The sequence below is a fragment of the Anas platyrhynchos genome, chromosome 2 (genome assembly GCF_047663525.1).
Source record: "Anas platyrhynchos isolate ZD024472 breed Pekin duck chromosome 2, IASCAAS_PekinDuck_T2T, whole genome shotgun sequence".
Taxonomy (NCBI): Eukaryota; Metazoa; Chordata; class Aves; order Anseriformes; family Anatidae; genus Anas; species Anas platyrhynchos.
In genome coordinates, this window is record NC_092588.1 from 134,418,117 (window position 1) to 134,440,857 (window position 22,741).

The 22,741-nt window shown below is 38.2% G+C and overlaps 2 protein-coding genes across 2 annotated transcripts in view; one reads left to right on the forward strand and one right to left on the reverse strand.

Annotated features, from left to right (window-relative positions):
* Nucleotides 1–10,058: 10,058 nt before the first annotated feature.
* BET1 (Bet1 golgi vesicular membrane trafficking protein) lies at nt 10,059–15,937 on the forward strand. Its single transcript, XM_027450796.3, has 4 exons — nt 10,059–10,254; nt 12,989–13,104; nt 14,066–14,122; nt 14,663–15,937. The coding sequence occupies exons 1-4, from the start codon at nt 10,236–10,238 to the stop codon at nt 14,816–14,818; spliced, it is 348 nt and encodes a 115-aa protein (XP_027306597.1). The 5' UTR covers nt 10,059–10,235; the 3' UTR covers nt 14,819–15,937.
* Nucleotides 15,938–17,669: 1,732 nt separating this feature from the next.
* The window catches only part of LOC101799835 (probable acyl-CoA dehydrogenase 6), an 86,243-nt gene continuing 81,171 nt past the window's right edge, over nt 17,670–22,741 (reverse strand). The window contains exon 9 of the mRNA XM_027450794.3: nt 17,670–18,648. Within this exon, the coding sequence (XP_027306595.3) occupies nt 18,558–18,648 (91 nt within the window). The 3' untranslated portion in view covers nt 17,670–18,557. The remainder of the gene's footprint in view (nt 18,649–22,741) is intronic.

Genomic DNA, 22,741 nt, shown 5'->3' on the forward strand with positions numbered 1-22,741 from the left:
TTGGCTTTCTGGGCTGCAAGTGCATACTGCTGGCTCATGTTGAGCTTCTCATCAACCAACACAGCCAACAAGTCACAAGGGAAAAAAAAAGCCAACTTTCCTCATACCTATACACCATACAGTGTGTTAGCACTTTGCCTCCACCAGGCTCCTGTGCAGGCTACCTGTGCATGGCATATGGAGACTGTGAGGATATGGGACTTTGTAGGCACCATCTGAAACAGTACCTTCAGTTAGGACTAGCCCTGGATACGGAAAACAGCTGTCTCAGTAGCTTTTATTGATTGTTATTATTGAGGTATGCTTTGGCAGATCTTCAGGTATAAATATTCACCAATATTCTAGCACAGCTGATTTCTTGGTTCCTCACTCTGTTTTCTTCTGTTTTCTGTTTTCTTTTTTTTTTTTTTTAATTGAGAGATGAGGCAACAAGATGAAGATTAAAGAAATCTCCATGCTTATCACAGTACATGTACCCCTGTTGCAGACCATAGCTATTCTGCTTCTGTTAGAAGTCAAGATTCAAATCACAGAGTAGGGCATATCAAACCACATCACCTACAGAAGCCTTAATCTACAAGGCAACTATGAAGATGATTTCTTCTGTGACACTATCAGTCTTACATTTTACTTTATCAGAAAGTTGTCTGTATTTGAGTCGCACGGATTAGCTTTTATGTCTTTCAAATGGAAGATTTTAAATCAATTGTTAATAAAGAATTTTGACAATTACAGAAAATTTAAAACTAAAAGTAAATGTGGGCAATTGGCGTCCTATCTTAGTTTATCTGAGAACTTTCAAGGCTGAAGATAAAGGATACCTCAACATGACCTACCTTTTTAACAGTATACTAGCAAATTCATGAAAATACAAAGAATGAAGTCATAAAATAAACATATTCGTACAAATAATAAGAAGAGCTTAACTGGCATTGGCCTTACATTTTTGGGGAAGCTACTGTAATTGTTAACTTCTAGAATCACCATGGTTTGCTATTTTATCTTGACATAAAACAATTACAAAAATAAACAAACAACCGCCCCTCCCCCAATATATTTGAATCAATTGATTTAAAAGAATCAGCAGTACCCTCAAGAAAGCAGTTAGGACAGTATCTGTTTTTTAAGGAAGAAAATGATGGTCTGAACTTTTGGGTAGACCTGTGCGGTGTCAAGAGTTGGACTTGATGATCCTTAAGGGTCCCTTCCAACTCAGGATATTCTATGATTCTATGATTCTATGATTCTATGATCCTATTAGAATTGAGGAAGGTGTATATTTTAGTTATATAGGCGTATATTTCAGTCAGGCATTGGAACGGGTTGCCCAGGGAGGTTGTAGTGTCACCCTCCCCGGGGGCGTTCAAGGAAAGGTTGAATGGGGTGCCTGGGGCATGGTTTAGTGGGTGACATTGGTGGTAGGGTGCTGGTTGGACCAGGTGATCTTGAAGGTCTTTTCCAACATTAATGATTCTATGATTTTAACCTATACTAATATATATGCACAAGCCAAAACTTAACACCTATTTCACATTAGATAGCTTTCTGGGCTTTCTGATCCTCTCTCAGCTTTTCATTCTGAGTTCAGAATCAAAATTCTGCCTTGTTTAAGGTAAATATTGGCACTTGGCTAATATGTGTTGGCTAATTGGCTAATATCTCTTGGGTCAGGAATTCCACACAATTTGTATAAACACAGATAAAATAAAGACTAAGGATCAGCATTTGCAGATTCTACTGAATTAAGCCTACTAAAGACATTGATTAATAATCTCTCACATGACAATATGTGAGACACCATTAATCAATGACTAAAGCAAAGTCAGAGCAGGAGCTCATGATGAGTCTTCAATATAATGGGCAAAATACCAAATACATTAGCAAATAATAGGGACTTGCGAAAGCATGAGATTTCTGTTTCTTTTTGTCAGGCTGCCAGCATTAAAATAATTCAAACTGAATGGTTTCAATGATACATCTTTTTTTTTTTTTTTTTCCAAGCCCTTTTAAGAGCCTCCTACCAATCCAGGGTATAAAATGCCAATCTTTTAATTTTAAATCTATTTCCACTTTTAGTAGAGCTTTTCCAGGTGGTCAGCATATATTTAAATCATGGTTCTTTTTACACGAAAGGAAACAATCTAAGAAGGAAAAGTGACTTTTGCAAGTGAGAGGGGCTAGCTGGATAGATGACCTCCACCTATTGTGTTACTTCTGAAAATGTTAGCTATGGCTCCTTTCCTCCCTCTGGTGGAACTTAGAGCTGATTCTCCAAGTGATATTCTTCCCTTCAGGTGGAATCCAATGATGCTTCCTAACACCACTGAGTTTATTCCATCATTTCTTATACTTCTCATCTTGCAAACTGTGGCTCAGGTTAATTTGCATAAACCAATTCCATTTTCAGGACACATTTATAAAGTCATTTACATAGCTGACAACTGCATTACAGTGAAAGATTCATAGCGTGGCTTCTGGTCCCTTGCTAATTGAGGTTAGAAAGGCATTACCGATGTAAAAATAATAATGATATCCTGCAACTCAGTACAAACCTACTAATAATTCAGCTCTGGGAAGAAAACAGTCTTTTCATATTCCCTTCTTAAATGTCATTTACAATCCTCATTTGTATTCCATGAAATAAAACTGTATCCACTGGTGTACTATGGTCTCCCAGTAAGTTTCAATTGTTTTGTTGACTGTTCACAGTATGTGTAAACTTTTCTTTTTTTTTTTTTTTTTTTTAACTCTAGGTTTGTATTCTCCAGATTTCTATGAAAATTAAGTTCTTAAAAGACAGAAGATGAACTGTTATGCCATGTTTAGAAACTTGGCTAAAACTTACTGTTATCAAAGTTTGCATGATAGTCCTGAAAACCTGTGCAGTTTTATATAAAACAGTTCATTGAAGAATCTTGAAGTTAGGCTGTACCAAACCACATAACAAACATCTTCCTGTCTTTCAGGTTTCCTTTGTCTCATAAAGATAATGACTCAGATCTGACAGTGGTAGATCCAGTCTGTCAAGTGCACAGGTATGTTGAACCTGAACACACACAGCACATGCCAGACACCTTAGACTTCTACCAGATCACCTGCACACCTACAGTATCTCCTGTGCCTCTCCAGTTGGAGCTTTGGCACAGGAAGAGCTGATCTGCAGGTGCCAAGCACATCCCAGGCACTAGCGCCAGGTGCTTCAGATCTGCCTTGATTGCTGTCTGTTCTTGCTGTCCTTTCCAGACTTTTTTTCTATCATTAACTTCTTATGAACTAGAATGTCTTGAAAAACACTGAAGCAATATGCAGTCATTCACACTGGTCATGAGTTGTCCAGACACAGGGAATTTCATTTCCGGAAACAGAATTGTGTCCAGAATCATCCTTGCCCTTACTGTTGTCAGTGATGATCCATGAAGGAGGAATATGGTCTGAAGTTTATATCACTGACTTGTCCATATTATAGACAGTGGTCTCCACTTTTCAGCAGGGAGCTATCAGAGGAACTCTTGAAATTAGATCCGTGACTGTGTATCCTGTTAAGAAATGGCCATGCTCTCTGAAGCATTAGGAGAATACCTCATTTATATGGAGGAGGAAAATCCTGAGTACGCCTATGCAGAGCCAGAAAGCCTGTCAGCAAGCCTGCTACTTCAAGTCATTTTTCTGTAAAGCTAGTAGACATACAGGTGTATATACTCACCCAAGCACCTGAATCTGCTTCATCACTACGGATCTGGACAGAGATGCCTGGAAGACCCAGCACATGTAGAGGACCCCTCTTTCCCCACCTTCCTGGCTTGCAGAGAAAGCCTGCTCCCTGTCAGTGCTTAGAAATGACTGTGAATATGCATGTAACCACAGAAGCTGAGAGGTCTAATGCACATGATGCTCTTAGTGATGCAGCAAGTTGAGTTATGGAACTGGCATGAGACAGTAAAAGAGAGAGGCAGAGGTTGTTGGATATATCCTTGGTTTGACCATTTAAACAACCCGCAGTGTAAATGCATACAAAGTACCCCAGGCTGCAGCATCCTAATTGATAAAGCCTCTGGAGAATCCCAAAATGAAAGTGTACATACAACTTCTGAGATTACATAATATTATTTTATGCAGACATTTCCTGAGTTTCCATAACCAAATGCAGGATATTCTGATCTTCTTAGAATATCTTCCTCCAGGGAATGTCACCCATCCTGAAACATATTTTGCCATGAGAGGACATTAAGGTAGTCAAACTAAGCAGTAAAAAACAGTAACATTTGTCTATACTGGAATATGCTCTTTAAATTTTGGCGTGAAATTATCTCTTTGACAGATGCTAAAACAGAGTGCTCTAGGGAAATATAATAAATGTCAGCAGAGGATCATGAAGACATAACATGATTACTAAAGCATAGCCTTTAAATATATACGTAATGCATCACTTTAATGACAACCTTATTGAACAATAGCTTTTATTTTTAATAAAGGAGATTAGCCTAATAATCTTATTCAAAGAAACTCTTCCTTGTAAATGAAGATTCATGAACATGAAATTCAGACATGCAAAGTGCCTACATTTTATTTTATACCGGTGGGGTATATGGACACTTAGTGTTCCTGTAATAAACTAACTTTAACTTTGAGTTAAAGCATCTTAACTTTGAGTTTCCAAGTAAAGTATAATTAATTTGAATTATCACGTAGCATATGAAGTCAACTCAAGAGCATCATTCTGGGGAGAGTTAACTTGTGTATCATATTCCATCTTTCCCAAACCATTCTGGGGAAAGTTACTCTGTAGAAACCATCAACCTTAGCCTTTCCCCTCATTTGGGACATTTAATTCTAACTTGTATGTGACTTTTTTTTTTCTTGTATAAGTGAACTAATGATTTTTCTTGTCATTTTCAAGCAAATAAGATTTCTTCTGTTGGTGAATGTGCTGTGGGAGCTGAAATCTTTCTTCATGGTGTACCATAAAACATAGTCTAAGTTTACTTTCAACTATATTTACAAGAAGCCATGAAAAGAACCTATAGCTTTTAATTCTGAAATATAATGATCCTTTCTACCCTGTAATTAATGTTCCTTCCTGCACTTCAGTCTTTGATCCCATGCCATAAAAATTGAAGATTTTTTTTTTTTTTTGCTGACTTCATTAAGAGCTAGATCATGCCCTCAAATTTTCTATAAATTAAAAGAGCTTTTTCTTAGAAGTGGATAGATGCTTCTTTATGGATTACTGGATGTTAGACTTTCTTCCCAGTTGCTACACTGTATCTGAAAAATAATAGACATATAGAAATAATTCAGAATATGTTCTTGTGGCATTAGATAATGCTATGCAGAAATACACAAGGAAACCCTGAAAGAGCCACCACAGTACAGGAAGCCACACAGTCCCGTTAGCACCAGTGCTCCAGTACATGTAAGCAGCCCTGCTATTGTGATCCATGCAACAATCTAAGGAAATGACCATTAAAAAGGGGATTTGAATGGCTAATTTCTTTGTGACAGTCTTTCTGGAAAACAAGGGACTTACAAGAGCTTTTGCAGATTTATGTTCAGGCATTAATTCCTCTAATTAGTCATCAAACAAATCGTTTTGTGCATGATTTTTTGACCTGTGGGGAAACTAGAGAATTGAGGGAGTACACAATGTTTTTATTTTTTCAACTATCTCTCTGGTGGCCAAACACAAAGCTAGCACAAAGCTAGCTCAGAATCCATGAATCTTGATTCACATTCTTATTTTTGCCTTTCTAGACAAGGAAACAAATATGATGCCTACCTCATTTGTCTTCAGAAGTGTGCTGTAGGAAAATGCCCTGTCCAGATACAGGTCTGTAATATAGCTCTCCCCTCCCAAAAATTTATTGTGCTTAAACTTTCTGCTTTTATTGAATTCTCTATTTTGACTGGTGAAAGCCTTTCCCACATGTCTGAAAGGTCAAAACAAACAGAACTCTAATCATCAAATTACTGTTTAATTGCATCTTATGAAGCATTGGAACTGTATGCTCCAGTCATCCCATACATTTGTTTTACTGAAATGAAAAATTACTTTGACTTCCACCTTTTATTTTAAATGTATTAGTCCTCCTCTTTAGACATTACAGTTATTAATGTTCAGACTACTGCAATGGCTCTGAATTCTTATCACTCATTCAGCTGATATTATTACCCAGTCAAAGCTGACATCAGAAATGGTACCTTAATATGAGAGAAAGAAATCATGACTAGAATTATTCATAGATTACACAGCATATGCTACTTGGAAGACAAAGATTCAGTGGAGTTGTTATTTTAATAAAAATTTATAGCCCGATCCAAAGTCAATACAAAAATTCTCTATGACCTCAGTAAATTTTGATTCTTGCCCTCACTAATGAAATTCAGGAGGGAGACCAGCAGTTGGGTCCATAGCCTTCCTTCTCTGTTCTGATGCAATTGAACAGCACTGACAAGAAATCTATAAAAATGCAGCAGAGATATGTGGGTGTGTTCCCTGCTGAATCAAAGAAGAGATCGAGCAGCTTATGCTACTAAGAATTAACTAAAGGAAAGAATAAACAGAATCACAGTATTTAGCAACAATTAAGTAAATGATCATATTTAAATGTTATTGTCCATGAGCAAAGATAAAGCTCAATACTTCCCAAACATAACATATATCAAAATGAGGAGAAAGAAGCCCTCACTGTTAGTCAAAAAAAAAAAAAAAAAAAAAAAAAAAAAAGGTCGTAAAGAAGAAAAAGTCTACATTTTCTTCCTTTAAGTATTTTCCTCAATCACAGATATTTTCTGCTGATGCTGCCCAGGAAGATGGATATTGCTTCTCCTTCCCTCAGCTGGTGCTTTGCTGCTGAGCTGTGCCTGGCCAGCCTGAGGCTTCCCTGAGGACAACATTTCACTATGAGTGGAAAAAATGAGACAATATCAAAATCATGAACAAAAAAATAATGTGATACACATTACAGCCACAAATATATATAAATACACATTGTAAATTTTGTTCTAAGCATGTTTATAGAGTTGTAAAATCTTATCATGAGTTTAGATGGCTTGTCTAATGATAAACATGTATATATAGACAGAAAGTACTATAAGATAGAAGTTCTTTATAGGTACGAAGTCTTAATAGTCTTTTGAACCTTTGTATGGAAAGGCCCAGGCATGGATGAGTTCAGTTCCGTATGTTTAAGAAGCTCCCCTGATTCCCAGCAATGCAGTTTCATCAAAGATAACAGGAGTTCCCTAAGGCTAAATCTTGTCCTTTTAATATCTTGTAAAAGCAATAAAAGGCTATTTTGGCAGACACTTGGTAAAGGTTGTCATGTAAAGACCCTAGAACACACTTTGAAAACACAACGAGAAAAGATGACTCCACAGCTTAACCCAGAAAGAAGTTGCTGCCTTTGATGGAAGTGCATTAAGACCAGAAACAGACATAGTTTTCTTTGACAGCGTTTAATAAAGTTTTGAATCATTGTGATGGGTGAAACTGAGAGGTTTGTCTGTATATGCAGTGATTTACTCATGTTCTCATCATTAAAGAACTTCAATAACAATTGAACGTACTATTCTATTTGTGATTTACATGAATAATTCCTTGTTTGACATTCTAGGCAGCAACAGCAACAGTTCTGATCAGCCTCCTGCAAACATTTAAGGTCTTAAGAAAGGTGTGGTTTCACCCGGCATCTTCTTTTTTCATGCTGGTGGTATTTGGAAAATACAACCAGGAAGAATACAGCTGATGATATCCCAAGTTCAATGTTGGTTTTACAGGAGGAGACATCTGACTGATTGAACAAAGTTTGTTTTAACAGAGGCATTTTGAGGGCTCTCAATTCCTAAACTCAGTTAGAATAAATCAGGATATTACGTGAAAAAGGATACTGATGAAAGATGCTCTTTACTGCTTTCTGAAGACACCAAATCTTAATTATTTTTATATCTAGTTTTGTTTATACATGGTTAATACAATAGTTTTATTCAGAAATGTCTCATTATCTATTACTTAATTGCACAATGGATCAAGCTCTAACTAGCAGATTTAAAAAAAATAATTGCAGCTTACAACTTAAGAAAACAGTGATTGAAATATTTGATACTAACATAATATAGTGCAATATCAGCTTTTCAACTCTCTAATGATGACTGTAACTTGTTAGGTTGTTTTCACAGCCTGTAACTGTTGAAAGTAGTGTTAATCATGATGACTGTGCAAACGCAAACCTGTTTATCAAACATGTAAGAACACTGACATTTTGGTTACTTATTTAATAATTCAATGATAACATTGTCATTATTATTATCATGTTAATAAGATTCCCAGCCTTTCTTCTGTGTACTGGAAGCTTGACTATACAAGATCTTTTCAGATCGCTTCCTTCTTCTTTTTTTTTTTTTTTTTTTCTTTTTATTGCTTTTGTGATAGCGTCATGGAGCAATCTACTAATAAATCATATGGGCTATTTGCTATGTAAATATGTGCATCTGGTTTAATCAAAGAGAGTAAAGAGAACCAACAAATGGGAGCACTAAGAAAAGGTTCCAGTTGGTAGGACATGTGGGACACCCCATGCAGTTTGGGGAAACCCTCTGGTTCTGAATGATTACTGCAAACAATGTCACCATAACCATAAATTAATAATTGTGTTTGAAGAGGATATTGTTCTTAGGAGAGCCCTGGTTCAAATTTGTAGCATTCATAAAGAAACTCTTATCAGAATTTGCTCACTTTCCATAAATTTTACAACATCTCAATTTTGCTGTTTTAAACATTTAATTTTCCAAGAGATCTCTTTGTCCTGGCAAAGTTAGGAAATGAGACCATTTGTGAACTTTAGGTGGTTTTATCATGAATAGCATCTTTAGTGACAGTACTTTTCCCTTTCTTCAGACAACTGATGTATTTGCATGAGCTGATGTAAACCGAGGCTCAATTCATCAGTGACAACAGTTTGCAAACTCCAGTAAGAACTGCTGGACTCCAGACAAAAATCAATAGATACTTGCTTCATGCTGTGGAACATGAAGGACAGATTTGCAGTTTGTTACTTCTCCGTTGCCTTTTCTTCAACTTTATACAAGCAACTAATGCCTTAGTTGAAGTTTTTGATAAACTATTTAGATTAACAAGTATTAACACTCATTTTACTCTTTACAGTGCTGTTTGAGATGTGGGCATCCAAATGTGCCTAAAGAGCAAATAAATGAACAACAGCTTCTCAACAATTATTTTAAAGTTGGGCTGATCCAAGACTAACATCTTAATTCACATTGACAAGTGGTGAGAAAAGAAACGGTGTAATTAGCTCTGTTTCTGTGCTCTGCAAAAGGATGCATGGGCTGTCTTACAGCAATTACAAAGGCATCAGCAGAAGGGCATAGGGCTTCATATTGGCACATGTTATTTTATCCTTCCTCCTGCAGCTCTGCTTGCCTACAGACCCCTGTTACATTGCAATCTCATTGAGGCAGGAGCTTTGGGCTGAGTTTAGACAGCTTGTACAATGCAAGCAGGTCTTGGTCCAATACTGGGCTTCCCAAGTCCTAGGAGAACACAAAGAGCCTAAATAAATGTGTAAGCCGATGGTGTGGTAGCTTGTTGTAAATGGCACTGTAATTCAGTAATAACAGGACCTGCAGTTTCCCAGGTTGAGCTGCTGGGTGGCTGTACACTGCAGCAGCATGCCCGCGTGGTAAACAAAATTAATAAATAAATAAAACCCCGCTCAGCACTGGATTCTATTTTTGTGACTGTTTCACAAGGCCACCAGGACGTTATCATTTTATTGAAGATCACGGCAGCGTTGTAGCAGGCGAAGGCCCCACACGCATTTGTTTTTCGCTTCGAGTCCCAACGCCTGCTATTCACAGCTGAATACATCCACAGCAGGCTACGTGCTCGCACGTTCGTTTTTTCCCTTCAACACCAAAGCATGCTTTGATAGCTGAGGCCCTGAGCACATTCACGACAGGCTGCATTTAACACGTTTCGCTCTCTTAAAGCCGTGAGGGAGCCCGGGCTGTGCTGGCTGTGCCTCAGCGGCGCGGCGCGGACTCCATTTCCCAGCGGTCCCCGCAGCGCCCAGCGGGCCGCGCGGCGCCGGGCGCTGTCGTGGCGCTGCCCGGGTGAATGAGGCGGGTGGCGGCCACCGAGCCGCGACCCGGCTGCTCCTCGTCCTCCTCCTCCTCATCTTCGTCTTCCTCATCCTCCCCCGGCAGCTCCAGGCGCAGCCATGAGGCGCGCGGGGCTGGGTAAGAGCGGCCGTTCCGGGCGGGGGGGGGCGGGGGCCGAGCCCTAAGCTGGCCGCGATACCCCCCGACACGTCGCGACATACCGCGATATGGCACGGCACGCCGCTCGCCCCGGTCTGTCGCGGGGGGCACGGCTCGGGGGATGGAGCAGCGGGCTCGGTGGCGGTGTCTGGGGTGTAGTTGGGCCGGGTTGGTCACTCCTCACGCAGTTCTCTTGTTTAGTTTTAGGACTTCTCTGTGTTTTTTTCTATGTTTGGGTCAAAAAAACAACACAACCAACCGAAAAAATGAGGTGAATTTACCCCAAAACACAGCCAGGTGGGAAGGCGGGGGTTTGTTGGTGGAAGCTCAGGCCTCTTTCACTGGCCAGCAGCCGTGCTGGTGGCTGGAGGAGGCCTTGGGATGCTGGAGGGGCCTGCAGGTCCCTCAAAGAAAAAAGAAAGCTGTGTCCCCAGTGGGTATTTAGGGGCTGATACATGGCATATGGCTAAAGGAGGTGTCTCTGTAATGATACTCCAGATTTACTTTCTGTTTCCTGTTTGCGTTGTGTGATAGTGTTTTTCTACGTAAAGCAGGTCTTGGGTACGCTTATTAACAGGTCAGGAGAGTGTTTGGGTGTTTATCATATAAAGGTGGGTGTTTGCTAACACTCGGGCCTTCAGATCTCACTGTTGTTAGACTAACAGCTCACTCTCGGGTGTGAACCGGGGCTGAAGGCCATCCACCTTGCGAGGGTGTTTCTGAAAGAGGGAAGCAATGGAAGGTTGGGGAAAGAACACACCTTGTAGCAAGTCTCTGGCAATCAGTGCCTTAAGGGACATCCCAAAAGTATTTCTTCAAAAATCTGTTGTAAGGTCAAGCAGAAGACTAAAATGTCTGTGCAGTGAGATTTGCTGCTTTGCCCTAACACTTCAGCTGTCAGTCCGCAATTAGCTTTTATTTTTGTTAATGAGCTGGAAGTAGAAGCTGGGCACAAGTACTTCTACCTTTGTCTCTAGCTACCTGCTACTTCTTTTTTAGCCTAAGATTACATTACAGTGCATGATCTCTCAATGTGTGGTACTGCAGGACAGCCCATACAGCTGCCATGTTGAAGTTTCTGTCCTTCCTTTAAGCAGTAATCACCAGCCCTCTACACAGTGCTTTGTATTCCATATACAGAAGTAGTTGTTACTGTTTGAATGCTTTGGGACAAGTTGTTCACATCTGCTATATTGCCATCTATATCAGAACCATACAATTACAGGATTTTGGCCTGAAGCTACGTGGTATGTTAACTTACAGATGTATTCAGAATTGCTTACCACTTGGTAGGAAGTATTGTAGTTAGATGCAGTTGTAAAACAAAACAGTGGGAACAATCCTGGCCTTATTAATCTTATTATTAATTTTTCATTTTTAATTTATGTAATTTTAGCCAAATTCCTGTAATTGGCATCAGTACTTAGGACTTAGGGGGCAAAAGCCCTCAGCTCTTACTGTGATTGATGGCATGTAAACACACGTTTCACCCAGTCTTACTGTACATTTATCATTAGCCTAACTTACAGAATAAAATTTTAAAAACTCTTTACAAGTGCAAACTAAAAAAAAAAAAATCTAATTACTTAGGAGCAGCTTTATGGCTTGATATAAAATGATATCTATTATTAATAATTCTTTCTTTTACAAATTTTAATACCATGTACGCAAAGCACACAGTGAAACCAATTGAGACGTAGCTTTATCTGTGAATGTCATTGGTGTGTTTCTTCTCTCCCATTTTTCTCTAAAAGAAAATCAACGTCCAAGTACAAAAAGTCCTTAAAGTGCATCGAAGAGGAATTAACTATGGGTTCTCAGACACTTACTATGGCTTTGTGTGTAAATACCAGTTAGTTATAAGTGGACTGCTAGTGGAATTAATCTAGTAGGATCTTTATGTTAAAGTTTTTTGTAGTTCTCTTTTGTTTGCCTGTCTGTTCTGTGGTTTCAGTTCTTAGATTTGGGCTGATTTTTGTCTGGCCTGGATGCAGCCTTTTTGCTGCTGTCCAGCTGCTGCCTGTCACAGACCTTCCAGAGAGGCTGGAGGAAGGGAGTATGTGGAGCTAAGGAGACTGATCTCAGTTCCCTTCTGCTCTGCTTTCTCTGCAGAGTCTGTTGTCTGGATAACAGTCCTGAAGCTCCAGAAAGCAAAGGCAGGAGTGAGAGAATTGTAGACTGCTGACAGAAATGGCAGTGTGCTCCTCTGCTTAGAGACTTGGCCTCTGGTCTAAAGTCTTGTTTGTAGAGAAACACGTGTAAGGTTCAGAGTATGCTCTGTCCTTCAGTGGCAGGTGTGATCAAATGTTATTTGTCTTTGTTATTCTTTGTTAGAGAATGATCTCAACTTTCTAATTGTGAATTAGGCTTACTGCTCAATAAGTGACCTCAATACTGCTTTTCACATCTCCATGTAATACCTAGATTGATTTCCATAAAAGCCATCTGAAAACATTTTCTCAGGAAAAAAATCATGGTACTAAAGTGCAGCCGTTCCCCAGGCTTCCCTAGTTTGATTTGCATATTGAAAAGATGACTTCTGTGCTTGAAAAAAGTTGAATCTATTTCTCAGGAGCATGCAGCGCCTCTTCCTAATTGCTTCATTTTGATTAAGGAAATGCATTATTAAATGCCAAGAGTGCTTTTTCACACGTGAAGAGCACTTGCTGCAGTGGTGTTTTCTGTCTGTAACTCCTGACGGTTGTGTTTGTAGGTGATGGAGCACCGTCGGGTAATTACGGCTATACCAACAGTGGATACAGCGTGTACGAAGAAGAAAATGAAAGGTTAACGGAAAGTCTGCGTAATAAAGTCAGTGCCATTAAATCAGTAAGTATTTAATTACAGTGATATTGTCACGCTGAATTAAATTAGGTAGACTGGTGACTTGATTATAGGTGGCAGTGAAAAGTGGCAGTAAGAAATCATGGGATTGAGGTTGTGCCACAAAAACACGTGGGTTTTGGCAAATCCAAGGCACTAGGGCCTGGGGAGGGTTTACTCCTGCTTCCCTGGGGAGCTGCTGCAAACTGCAGTTCTGTTGGCAGGCTCCCATCTTTGCTACAGCAACAGCTGTGCTGCAGCTCTGTCTGTGCCTGGTCCTGTACCTCCCTGATTCTGATCCTGACCTGCAGGCTTCCTGGCTTGACCTTGGGTCTGTATCATTGTTGGCAACTTGCCGGGTGATCACCAGACTTTGCTGACCCTGGTTACACTCTGAACAGACTGACTTGTTGTCTCCTTGTGCTGCTGTGCCATCATTGCTTCATGGCACAAATGGAAAAGGAATAGACATTTTCATGGAATAAAACTGCAATTACAGTATAGCAGCTTATCAAAAGAGATGCATCAGCAAGTTTTAGGTGTCAACTCCAGCAACGCTGTTGAAGAGAGTGCTCTTGGTCCTCTGTGCCAAGAGTTGTAACAGTTGTTCCAGGATATGGATAATTGCTACTCACTTGACTGGATCTTGAGTTCTTGCAAGTCTGTACAGTAGTTCTGATAAGGAATTCCCTGGTAAAGGAGAAAAGGGGAGGAGATACATTGAGTACTTCCCGTGACTCTCTAAACTCAAGTAGTCAAATGATAAATATTTACTTTCCTGAGGATTGTTGACAGATTGCTGTACTTGTTATTTTTTTAACTTGTTTATTTTTCAAAAACACTGTGTATTTCTTTCACATTTTTACCTGGGAAAACATTAGTGATGTCACCTATTTTAGAGTAGCTTCTCTAATTTATGTATAACTCATTGCTCATATTTAACCCCCCTCTTTTTTTTTTTTAATAGCTTTCTATTGAAATTGGAACAGAAGTTAAAAACCAAAACAAAATGTTATCAGAAATGGTAAGTGTTTAGTCACAAAGGGGTGGGATTGAGAAGTTAGTAACATAGAATGTTCATTTGTGTAGTATGAACATTTGTGTGAAAATGTTGACAGCTTATTGCTGGCTGTAAAACATGACCAATTCAGCAGCGATATTGTTGTTCATACAATTGCACGAGTGCATTATTTCCAAAGAACATCCAAGGTTTTCATACTTCAGATACAACTACTTGTTTTGAATCAGCAAACGTGCAGCATGATCAAAAAGGCAGTTCTGTGCTTGTGTTTTAGAAAAAGGAAGCGAAAAATAAGTTAGAAATGCTTTGTTTTTTCCACATGTAAAACCAATCCTTAACAAAAATATATATATCTCTGGATAAATTAACCAGCAGAAGTTTTTTCCTGGTTAATTTTCAGAAAATGCCTATGAAATTGAGTTTTGGAAGATTTGAGAGCAGAAAAAAATATATAAATACTTAAGCTTTGTGGTCAATCTGCTTTCTCAGAGTAACGTTTTTTTCTTTCTTTCTTTCTTCTCTTTTTTTGTTGTTTAAATGTAGGATAATGATTTTGACTCTACAGGTGGGCTGCTGGGTGCAACTATGGGCAGACTGAGAACACTCTCCAGAGGGAGCCAGACAAAACTCTTATGCTACATGATGCTCTTTTCATTATTTGTTTTCTTTGTAATATACTGGATTATTAAACTGAGGTGATGCATGTTATCTTCAGTTTAAATTGTGTAATTTCAACCATAAAAGTCTTAATTGATGAAGACATTGATCTGAAGTGGTACACTCTGTTGATAAAACACAATGAAATTGTTGTAAACTGCATTAATACTTAATGCAATGTTATATATATGTTTTCTTAATGTATCAGAATTTCTCCCACTATCCCCTGTTTTTGGGGAATTTTTTGTGAACACACAGAAACTGCTAACGTTCTGTGTTGCTTTTTCAAGAAAAAAGTTTGTAGAATTGATTTAAAAACAAAAAAATCAAAGAACCCCCCCAAACAAGGACTGTTCAGAAGTGAAGTATTTGCAGAATTACTATGCTTTCTCTTACGTTTTGTTTTTAATTCTGGACCATGCTCTAAATTAGAGCTCCAGTTTCAGGCGTATAGTAATTTTTAGGTTGCAAAAGCATGAACAATACTTGGATCTTTCTGAATTGTTTTCATCTGTGTTTTTTTTTTTTAAAGGTTGGCCTGAGATAACAGAAATAATAGTGATACCCTACTCAAATTATTTTTGCAATGCCCTGATGGATAGGTCTAATAGTCTACATGTTTAAGTAGCTTAAACTTCTAATTTTGCAGATAACTTACTTAAAACTGGATTTTTCATTTAAATGTGACCAATAATGCTTACACATCTGTTCTTTTAAGCAGATATGGACACAGTACAAGTGCTTCCTTTTATATTTAAAGTATCCAAAATGTAACGATTCCATTGAATCACTAGAACTCTTACCATTAGTTTCTTTTCAGTCAGTGATGAGTCTCAAATCTACCCTGCATGATGTCTGAAATATGAGGTTGAGTATTTTTAATTTTGTATTGAAGTATATTATGATGCACCCGTTGGAGGTGCTGTCATATTGGTTTGGTTTTTGTTTTTTTTTAATTTTAACACTTAGCTTTAGCTTACCACGTGGTTTCTAACAGTTGAAGCTATTACATTGCTGACTTCAAAGTTTAAAAAAAAAAAAGTTTTCTAGATATTAAAACTGTATCTAATTTTTTGAATGACTTTTCTAGAAATACTGTATAACGTTGCCATTAATAACTTAATTATGTTCTAACAAATAAAATGTCCTGGAATATTCTCATTACTGTTGTTTGTATACATACTTTTCTGCTATAGAACACCAGTGTTTTTTGAAGATGGTGCTGCATTTAAGGGGCCAGACGTGTGTATTGTGTGCCATTAAAATAATGTGTATGCTATGTTTTTTTATGTTAATTCTCATATTGAACAGAAGTATTACATCTAAATTACACATTCAAAATAATATTTATATAAAGTAACTAAAATGCAACTGTTCCTAGCCTATTTAATCTTTGACTGTTAAAAGGTCTACAAAACTGCTAAGAGAGCATTGAAATATTGATGCCCTTACAATGCATCTTTATATGAGAATTGCTAGGCTTGCTAAACAAATATAGTATTCCCCAAGACAGTCAATAGGATACAGTATGCCATCAAAGCCTGAGGCACTTGTATAGTTTTAATGAAAGAGTGGAGTGTAAGGTATCTAATGAGTAATAACTATTGACATAACTGTTCGACGACTGCATGCCTGTGATAGTTGGTCATCTTTTGGAAATACATTTAAGCATTGTCTCACATCAGCTTTTTTTCCTTTGTTTCTTTCTAGACTTTATTTTTCTTACTAATCAATCTGTCTTACCAATAAATTTAGTTTTTATCTACCTGGTATAAAGTAGAAAATAGGTGGATGCAAGTAGTTACACAGCTGATAGATGTCCTGTGTTTGTTCTGAAGACTATGCTATGATTTCCCTTGACAGAGCACACTGGTTTAAAACAAAACAAAAAAACTCTTGCCTGTCTTTCAGTTCATGTATAAAACCAACAGGATTTTTGTTTTAAAAGTCAAAACAGATAAAAATGAAATTCATATAAAATGGAGTCTCTCCCTCCTTTCCTTCCTCCCTTATTTCTTTCTTCAATGGTGGGGTGGGGCTGAGGGAGGAATAGGAAAAATTGTAAACCTATGTCTTCCTTTCTTTGTTTATTCATTTAAAGACTCTGACACTTACATTGTTACATTATTTTACTTTGGGAGCAAGTTCAGCTTGTAGTGTTCTTCTCTTCCAGATAAGGTCAGTTTTCAGTTAAATCTGAACTGAAATCCTGCTTTGAGAGTACTTCATGAAGAAAAGAGGAATGGCAGTTGGGACCCAATGGCAGCCTTAGAATTTTCCTCTGGAGTTGCGTTTTCTGGTACAAGAGTATTACGCTGAAAGTCTTGGAATTAACAATAGTTGACAAAATTTCAGGATGCTATGGCACAGTCATATAGAATAAAATATACAGTGTATACAATAGAAAAATAGTAGTGTTGACTATGCTTGTTGTAGTTACTAATGTTTGAATGAGAATACTGCAATTATATTTATTGTTTTTGAGACTCTTTATATGAATTCTTACATAATATACATTGTTTCTCAATTTAATGGAACTTGGATTTTACCTAGCAGCTATATGGATTATTTCCAGGTAGAAGGAAATACAACACAATCTTCTGACTATCGATCTATTAATCTTACAGTGCCTTGGAGATTCCCTAGAAAATGCTTAAGCACACCCACTTGGTTACAAGGACAATTCCACTGAAGCATATTTTTTTTTTCTTAGTGAGACGTGCTGTCTCTTCTAACTTAAATGGGTGTTTTAGGAGAGTTACTGATGTTTTTGAAGGTATGGCTGATAAGCAAGTAAATGTAAAGAATGAGATTTAAAGATCATATGAAGAACTGATGCTCATCATAGTAGATGTGTATTTCAGTGAGATTTTTGTGTAACAAATCACACAAATTTTGAAAATAGTTATTTTAATAGTGTTATATTCATTACACTTCAGATTATGGCATATAAATTTTACAATCTTATTTAAGTAAGTACACATTTTTCACATTGGTGTGTTTATTTTTAATATTTTTTTCATTCATAACTGCACACAAAACAGGTCTCAGAAGTTTCTGATAGAATTCTACAAACAACTGTTTAATTGTAAAACTAAAAATCAACTCCTACTCCCACCACTAAACGTATATGCCAGGGAGTAGTACGAGTCAGTGTGAAGGTAATGAAGACAAAAATTTTGTGCCACCGTTGGATCAGGAGGCTTGTGATTTCTGACTTGGTCTTGCTGAAAGAACTCATTTTGATATTTATGTGCTAAAACTTAAATATATGGAAGGCAGTGGTAATTGAGAACAAAATCATTGTTCCAGTACTTGAATATGATTAGGAATAATTTTTGACTTAATTGATCTTTAAAGCAAAGTTACTGTGTAATTAGATTACGCTACTCCTGAAATTATAGCTGTACCCATATGGAGGTTATGTTTTTTAATTGGTGGCTTAGATGCTCAAATGTAGCTATACCTTGATTAAAGAAGACAAGATCCTATTATTCTGTGAAGATTTCTGGGTGCTTAGTGTGGATCACGAGAGGCTTCAAAGCTGCAATTCACTAAAACCTGAAAAAAACTTACAGTAGGCTGTATGCTTTCAGACTGTTACCCATCAGTGTAAATGTTATATTGGAGAACAGGTATCGTGATACTGATACATACAAGTATTTTGCTGGAAAAAGTACTGTTCATTTTTTTTATTTCTTTCACCCTTGAAAAGCGTTGCCTTCAGTATGCAGTAAAATCCATGCTCTTTCTTCAATTTTTGAGGTAGAGTGAAGACGTGTTACTTTCTTGGAAGAGTTTCCATGAATTTGCATATAATAGACAGCATGGTTTCATCAGTACCACCTCCTATTGACATTAATCTCAAGTCCCTGTAGAAATATAAAGAAAAAGATTAAAACATTTGCATCCTATACTGATGGAACAGGTGCAGAATTGTACATGCCCAGGTATTCCTCTGCATTTATTACAAAGTTGTTTTTATTATGTTGAAACCCATTGTTTATAGAAGTACATACATGATGTGGACAAATGTGTGTCAGCACCATAAATCCCTTCTGTGCACAAGGATGTTGCCAGTTCAAAATCCGTGCAGAAGGTGCTATAACTTTGGACTGACATGTAAACCAGCACAGGCTCTTCCCAGTTGGGTACGTACTATGTAGTTCTGCCAGTTGTTTGCAGAACACCTCATCCACTGCCTCCTCCTGGTAAGCTGGTCTGTGATACGTCCTGCAACATCCCTGCTGGTCCTTTGCCAAGCCTTCAACTGAATTTTAGTATGGGAGGGTTTTTCTTTTTGCAGGGAAAGCAAAACACATTGCAGAACTTAACTTTGCTCAACTCTAAGGTAAAAGAAGCATCGCTAAGGTATTGTAGAATTGTATGAAGATGGTACCTTTTTATACAGAAGATTCTGCACAAAAAGAAACCACTCTGGTCTCCCTAATGGCTATGTGAGAGCCAGCACGCCTTTAGTTTAAATCTTTGTTAGTATGATGCTTCTCTGTTTAAAAAATGAATAGCTGCTCTAAACTTATTTACTTTTGATTTGATATTTCTAACTGGACTCATTAAAAAAATACCATTTATATTGCCAAGTCATCCCTGACAGTATTGCTTAAGTTCCCTTGGCTAGCCAGAATGCAAACTACTGCACTTCAAGCAATTGTCTTCAAAAAATTCTGTTCCTCTTTAGGGAGAAGAAAACAAAGCATAACAAAAAAATTTCATTAAACTACCTCTACTTATTAGTTCAATATCCTGAAAATTCCCCACCTTCCTATGGGTTTTGGTAAAGACAACAGAGCTGGAACAACAGCAGGCTAGTTGTTCTTTGTGCTGTGGTGCTATCTGTTTTTTCAAGCTGTAGAAAGCCTCTGCCAGTGCTTTGCATCTCCACAGCATCGTTGCAACAGTAAGCAAGTAATCCTCAAACCTCTGTGATGCAGATAAAAATCCTCCATTTGCAGCAGGTATCTTGGACACATGTAGCTTGCTTATATGAAGTTATAAACAGGCAGTGGCAAGATCTGGCTTTGGTATTGTGCAACAGATAATTCTTATTATCAGATACTTATTATATAAATGTACTTTTAAAAGGAACCTTTCACATGATTGTGTGTGTGTGTTTATGTCTGTCTTTACAAAATTGCTGGTAATTACATTTTTGTCTCTGTGGGTGAGATGAGGAATATTTCCTCCTGAACCTCTTCCCCCATGGAGACGGGACAGAAGGTTTTACCTAGTTTAAGAGGACTGAGATGACAAAAGATTCAAATTATGTTAATTTAGCAGCCCTCTTCTGGGAAAAAAGACACATTCTCAGTGTAAGAAAACAAAACCAGAGCACTAATTATTCTGCCAGGAACCCGATGAGGAAGCTGGGGAAGGTGACTTGGTAAAGTAAGCTTGTATGTAAGCTATTTATTGTAAGTAAATGTTTTGATTGCTAATATTATATGAGTAATACACTATTAATACAGCATATAAATATTTCAATATATATAAATATTAGAACTGTATTGTTTCAGGCAGGCTTCCCCTGTAATGCTTTTGTTCTGGAACTGCTGCACTGCTGAGTCCTCTGCTGCCTTGTCATTGCCCCCATGGCAGAACTGCATGCCCTGAACTACCTCCAACTCTGCAGAGGTGAGCACTGACCTGCAGTGGCTTCACCCTTATCAAGCGTGGTAGGGAACCAGCTCAAAACATACTCAGCAGTTACAAAAGGCGTAATTTTGAGGTATGCTGTTGAATGCTGTTCTCCTTGGAGAGCAGGAATGGAGGGTCAGAAAGCCCAAGCAGTTTGCCTGAGGAAAAGAGCCATTGCATTCCGTGCCCCTCAATGCATCCCCTCAAAACAAACAAAAAACCCACTCCCAGTAAGGAGATTCCTCACAATCAAGAAATCTCCCACACCTGAGACATCAGCCATGGAAAAAAATAATAATTACCTCAACGCTAACTAAACTCTTTACTCTTAGGTAAAACTGTACCTAAGAGGGAGGGTGAGGAGCCCTTCCCACACACCAGCCTCAGTCCATGTTACCAGTAATTTCTAGTTCGGTAGCAAAGGGGACAAAAAGGGCCATCCACATTGTCAAATTAAGTTTCCTGTCTCCGTAGTTTCCTAACACAGAACCTCCTCCAGGAATGCATCCGTAGGGGGACCCTCTGACTTACAGCCTGAACGCGTGGCTGCGTTGTGTGTCTCAGTCCAATCTCAGTAGCAAAAGTCTTACCATAGTTGTTCAGTTTTAACTTCCCTCTTTTGGCTAGTGTTTATTCTGCAGACACAGATTCTGCTGTGGTTTTGCACTAGCCAAGCTGTGCCCATCACCTTGTTTATAAACCTTTTGGTGCCAGTAATCCTGGAAATCAGGGCTGGTTTTCAGGATAAGAAAATGAAGTAGGGAAAGGTACCAATCTCACAGTGACCACGAATACTGCTTCTAAGCTAGTAATATGCTACACAGGTGCTATGACCACAGCTAACACCACACACTAAGTCTGTCTCTAGCCCCAAGCCAGTAAAACTGTAGAGTGTTTTGTAGTTGTGCATCCTACCACCCTTTGCTGCCTACAACCAAGAAGCTCTGCCTGCCCAGGAAGCCACTCTGAGTTACATTCTCCTCTCAAAAGCCATGCGGCAGTAGGATCTAAAAAGCCCTTTCTGTTTGCAAACACCCTGAGAGGAAGCTGTTGCACTATCTTCAGTGCAGATGTCTTCACATAATTTTAAAGCTCTGCAAAAATGAATGAAGTCTTTTTTTCTTCCCCTTTTCTGGTGGGCATCTTGCAGTTGCTGGTGCCATTTTGACATGGGGAAGAAAGTGAGCACCTGTGGGAAGGGGGGTTTCGGTTACTCCAGTTCTGTTTTTCACTATCAGCCTGACTTCGTGGCAGCAGGTCCTCGGGGACGCTGCTCCCTGCTTTCTTGGCAAAGAGACCATTGGTACAGCACTTTGCTAAGTCCTTGCCAAATCATTCTCAAGATCTATGTGCTTCAAAGCATCACTGCTCCCAGGAAGGCTATTTGAATGCTGCCTCATTTCAGCACAAATTCCACTTGATTTCAGAAGGTTAACACTTCCCCCCCCCCCCCCCTCAATCACTGTGTTACAATTGTGTTACTAGCAAGACTTTTCTCCTCAAAATTTACTGATATATCTTCATATGTAGTATTGTGTGATCTCTTCCATCTCCAGAGACAGCTAGATCTCTTACAAGACCGCTGCAGAAAAAGGCTGAAACTATTCGTTTTCACAGATCATTGAGAAAGTCATTAAGTCTCGTCCCAACAGTTAGCTACTAACTCCAAAGCAGATTTTTGTCAGTAGACCTTGATTTTTTTTTTATTTTTTTTTTGGTGCAACCATAAATTGTGATAATGACAGACTGATTAAAAAACCCAGTGGTCTAGACTCATTCTAGTTTAGACATGCTTTATAAAGAATGAAAGACTATACAAAATGAAAACGATTAAGATATTTCAATTGGCTTTTTAAACATTTGAGAAATACAAAAAATGACTTATAAGGAAATACATTCCTTATTCAAAAGATACTTCACTTAAAAACTACAATAGAAGTTTGATTTTCAACTATTCTTAATTACAAATAAAACTTCATATTGCAATGCTTAGGTGGCAGTTGGGGAAAAAAAATCCGTTTCCTTCTGCAGCTATGCAGTTTTCTTCTTCATCTATTTCACATGAACAGTCAATCAAGATTTTTTTTTTATTATTGCTTTCTTCAGTCTCTCACGATGCACCAAGGAAAGAAATCATAGTATTTTCCCCATCACCCCCCCCCCAAGTGTAAAGCCTGTAAGCACTGGCAGCAGATAGACACAGTGTTTAGTACTTTAAAAAGATCTTAAATTAAGCAACCAACCAAACAACCCCCCACAAACTTGTTTATTTTTTAAGATCTCCAGTCAACACACTCTTCCTATTTCAAT

Bases quoted from the DNA above. Each gene is read 5' to 3' on its own strand.
- BET1 (XM_027450796.3), top strand. The intron at 13,105-14,065 runs GTAAGTATTTAA...TTTTTTTAATAG, and splicing joins AAGTCAGTGCCATTAAATCA to CTTTCTATTGAAATTGGAAC. The intron at 14,123-14,662 runs GTAAGTGTTTAG...GTTTAAATGTAG, and splicing joins ACAAAATGTTATCAGAAATG to GATAATGATTTTGACTCTAC.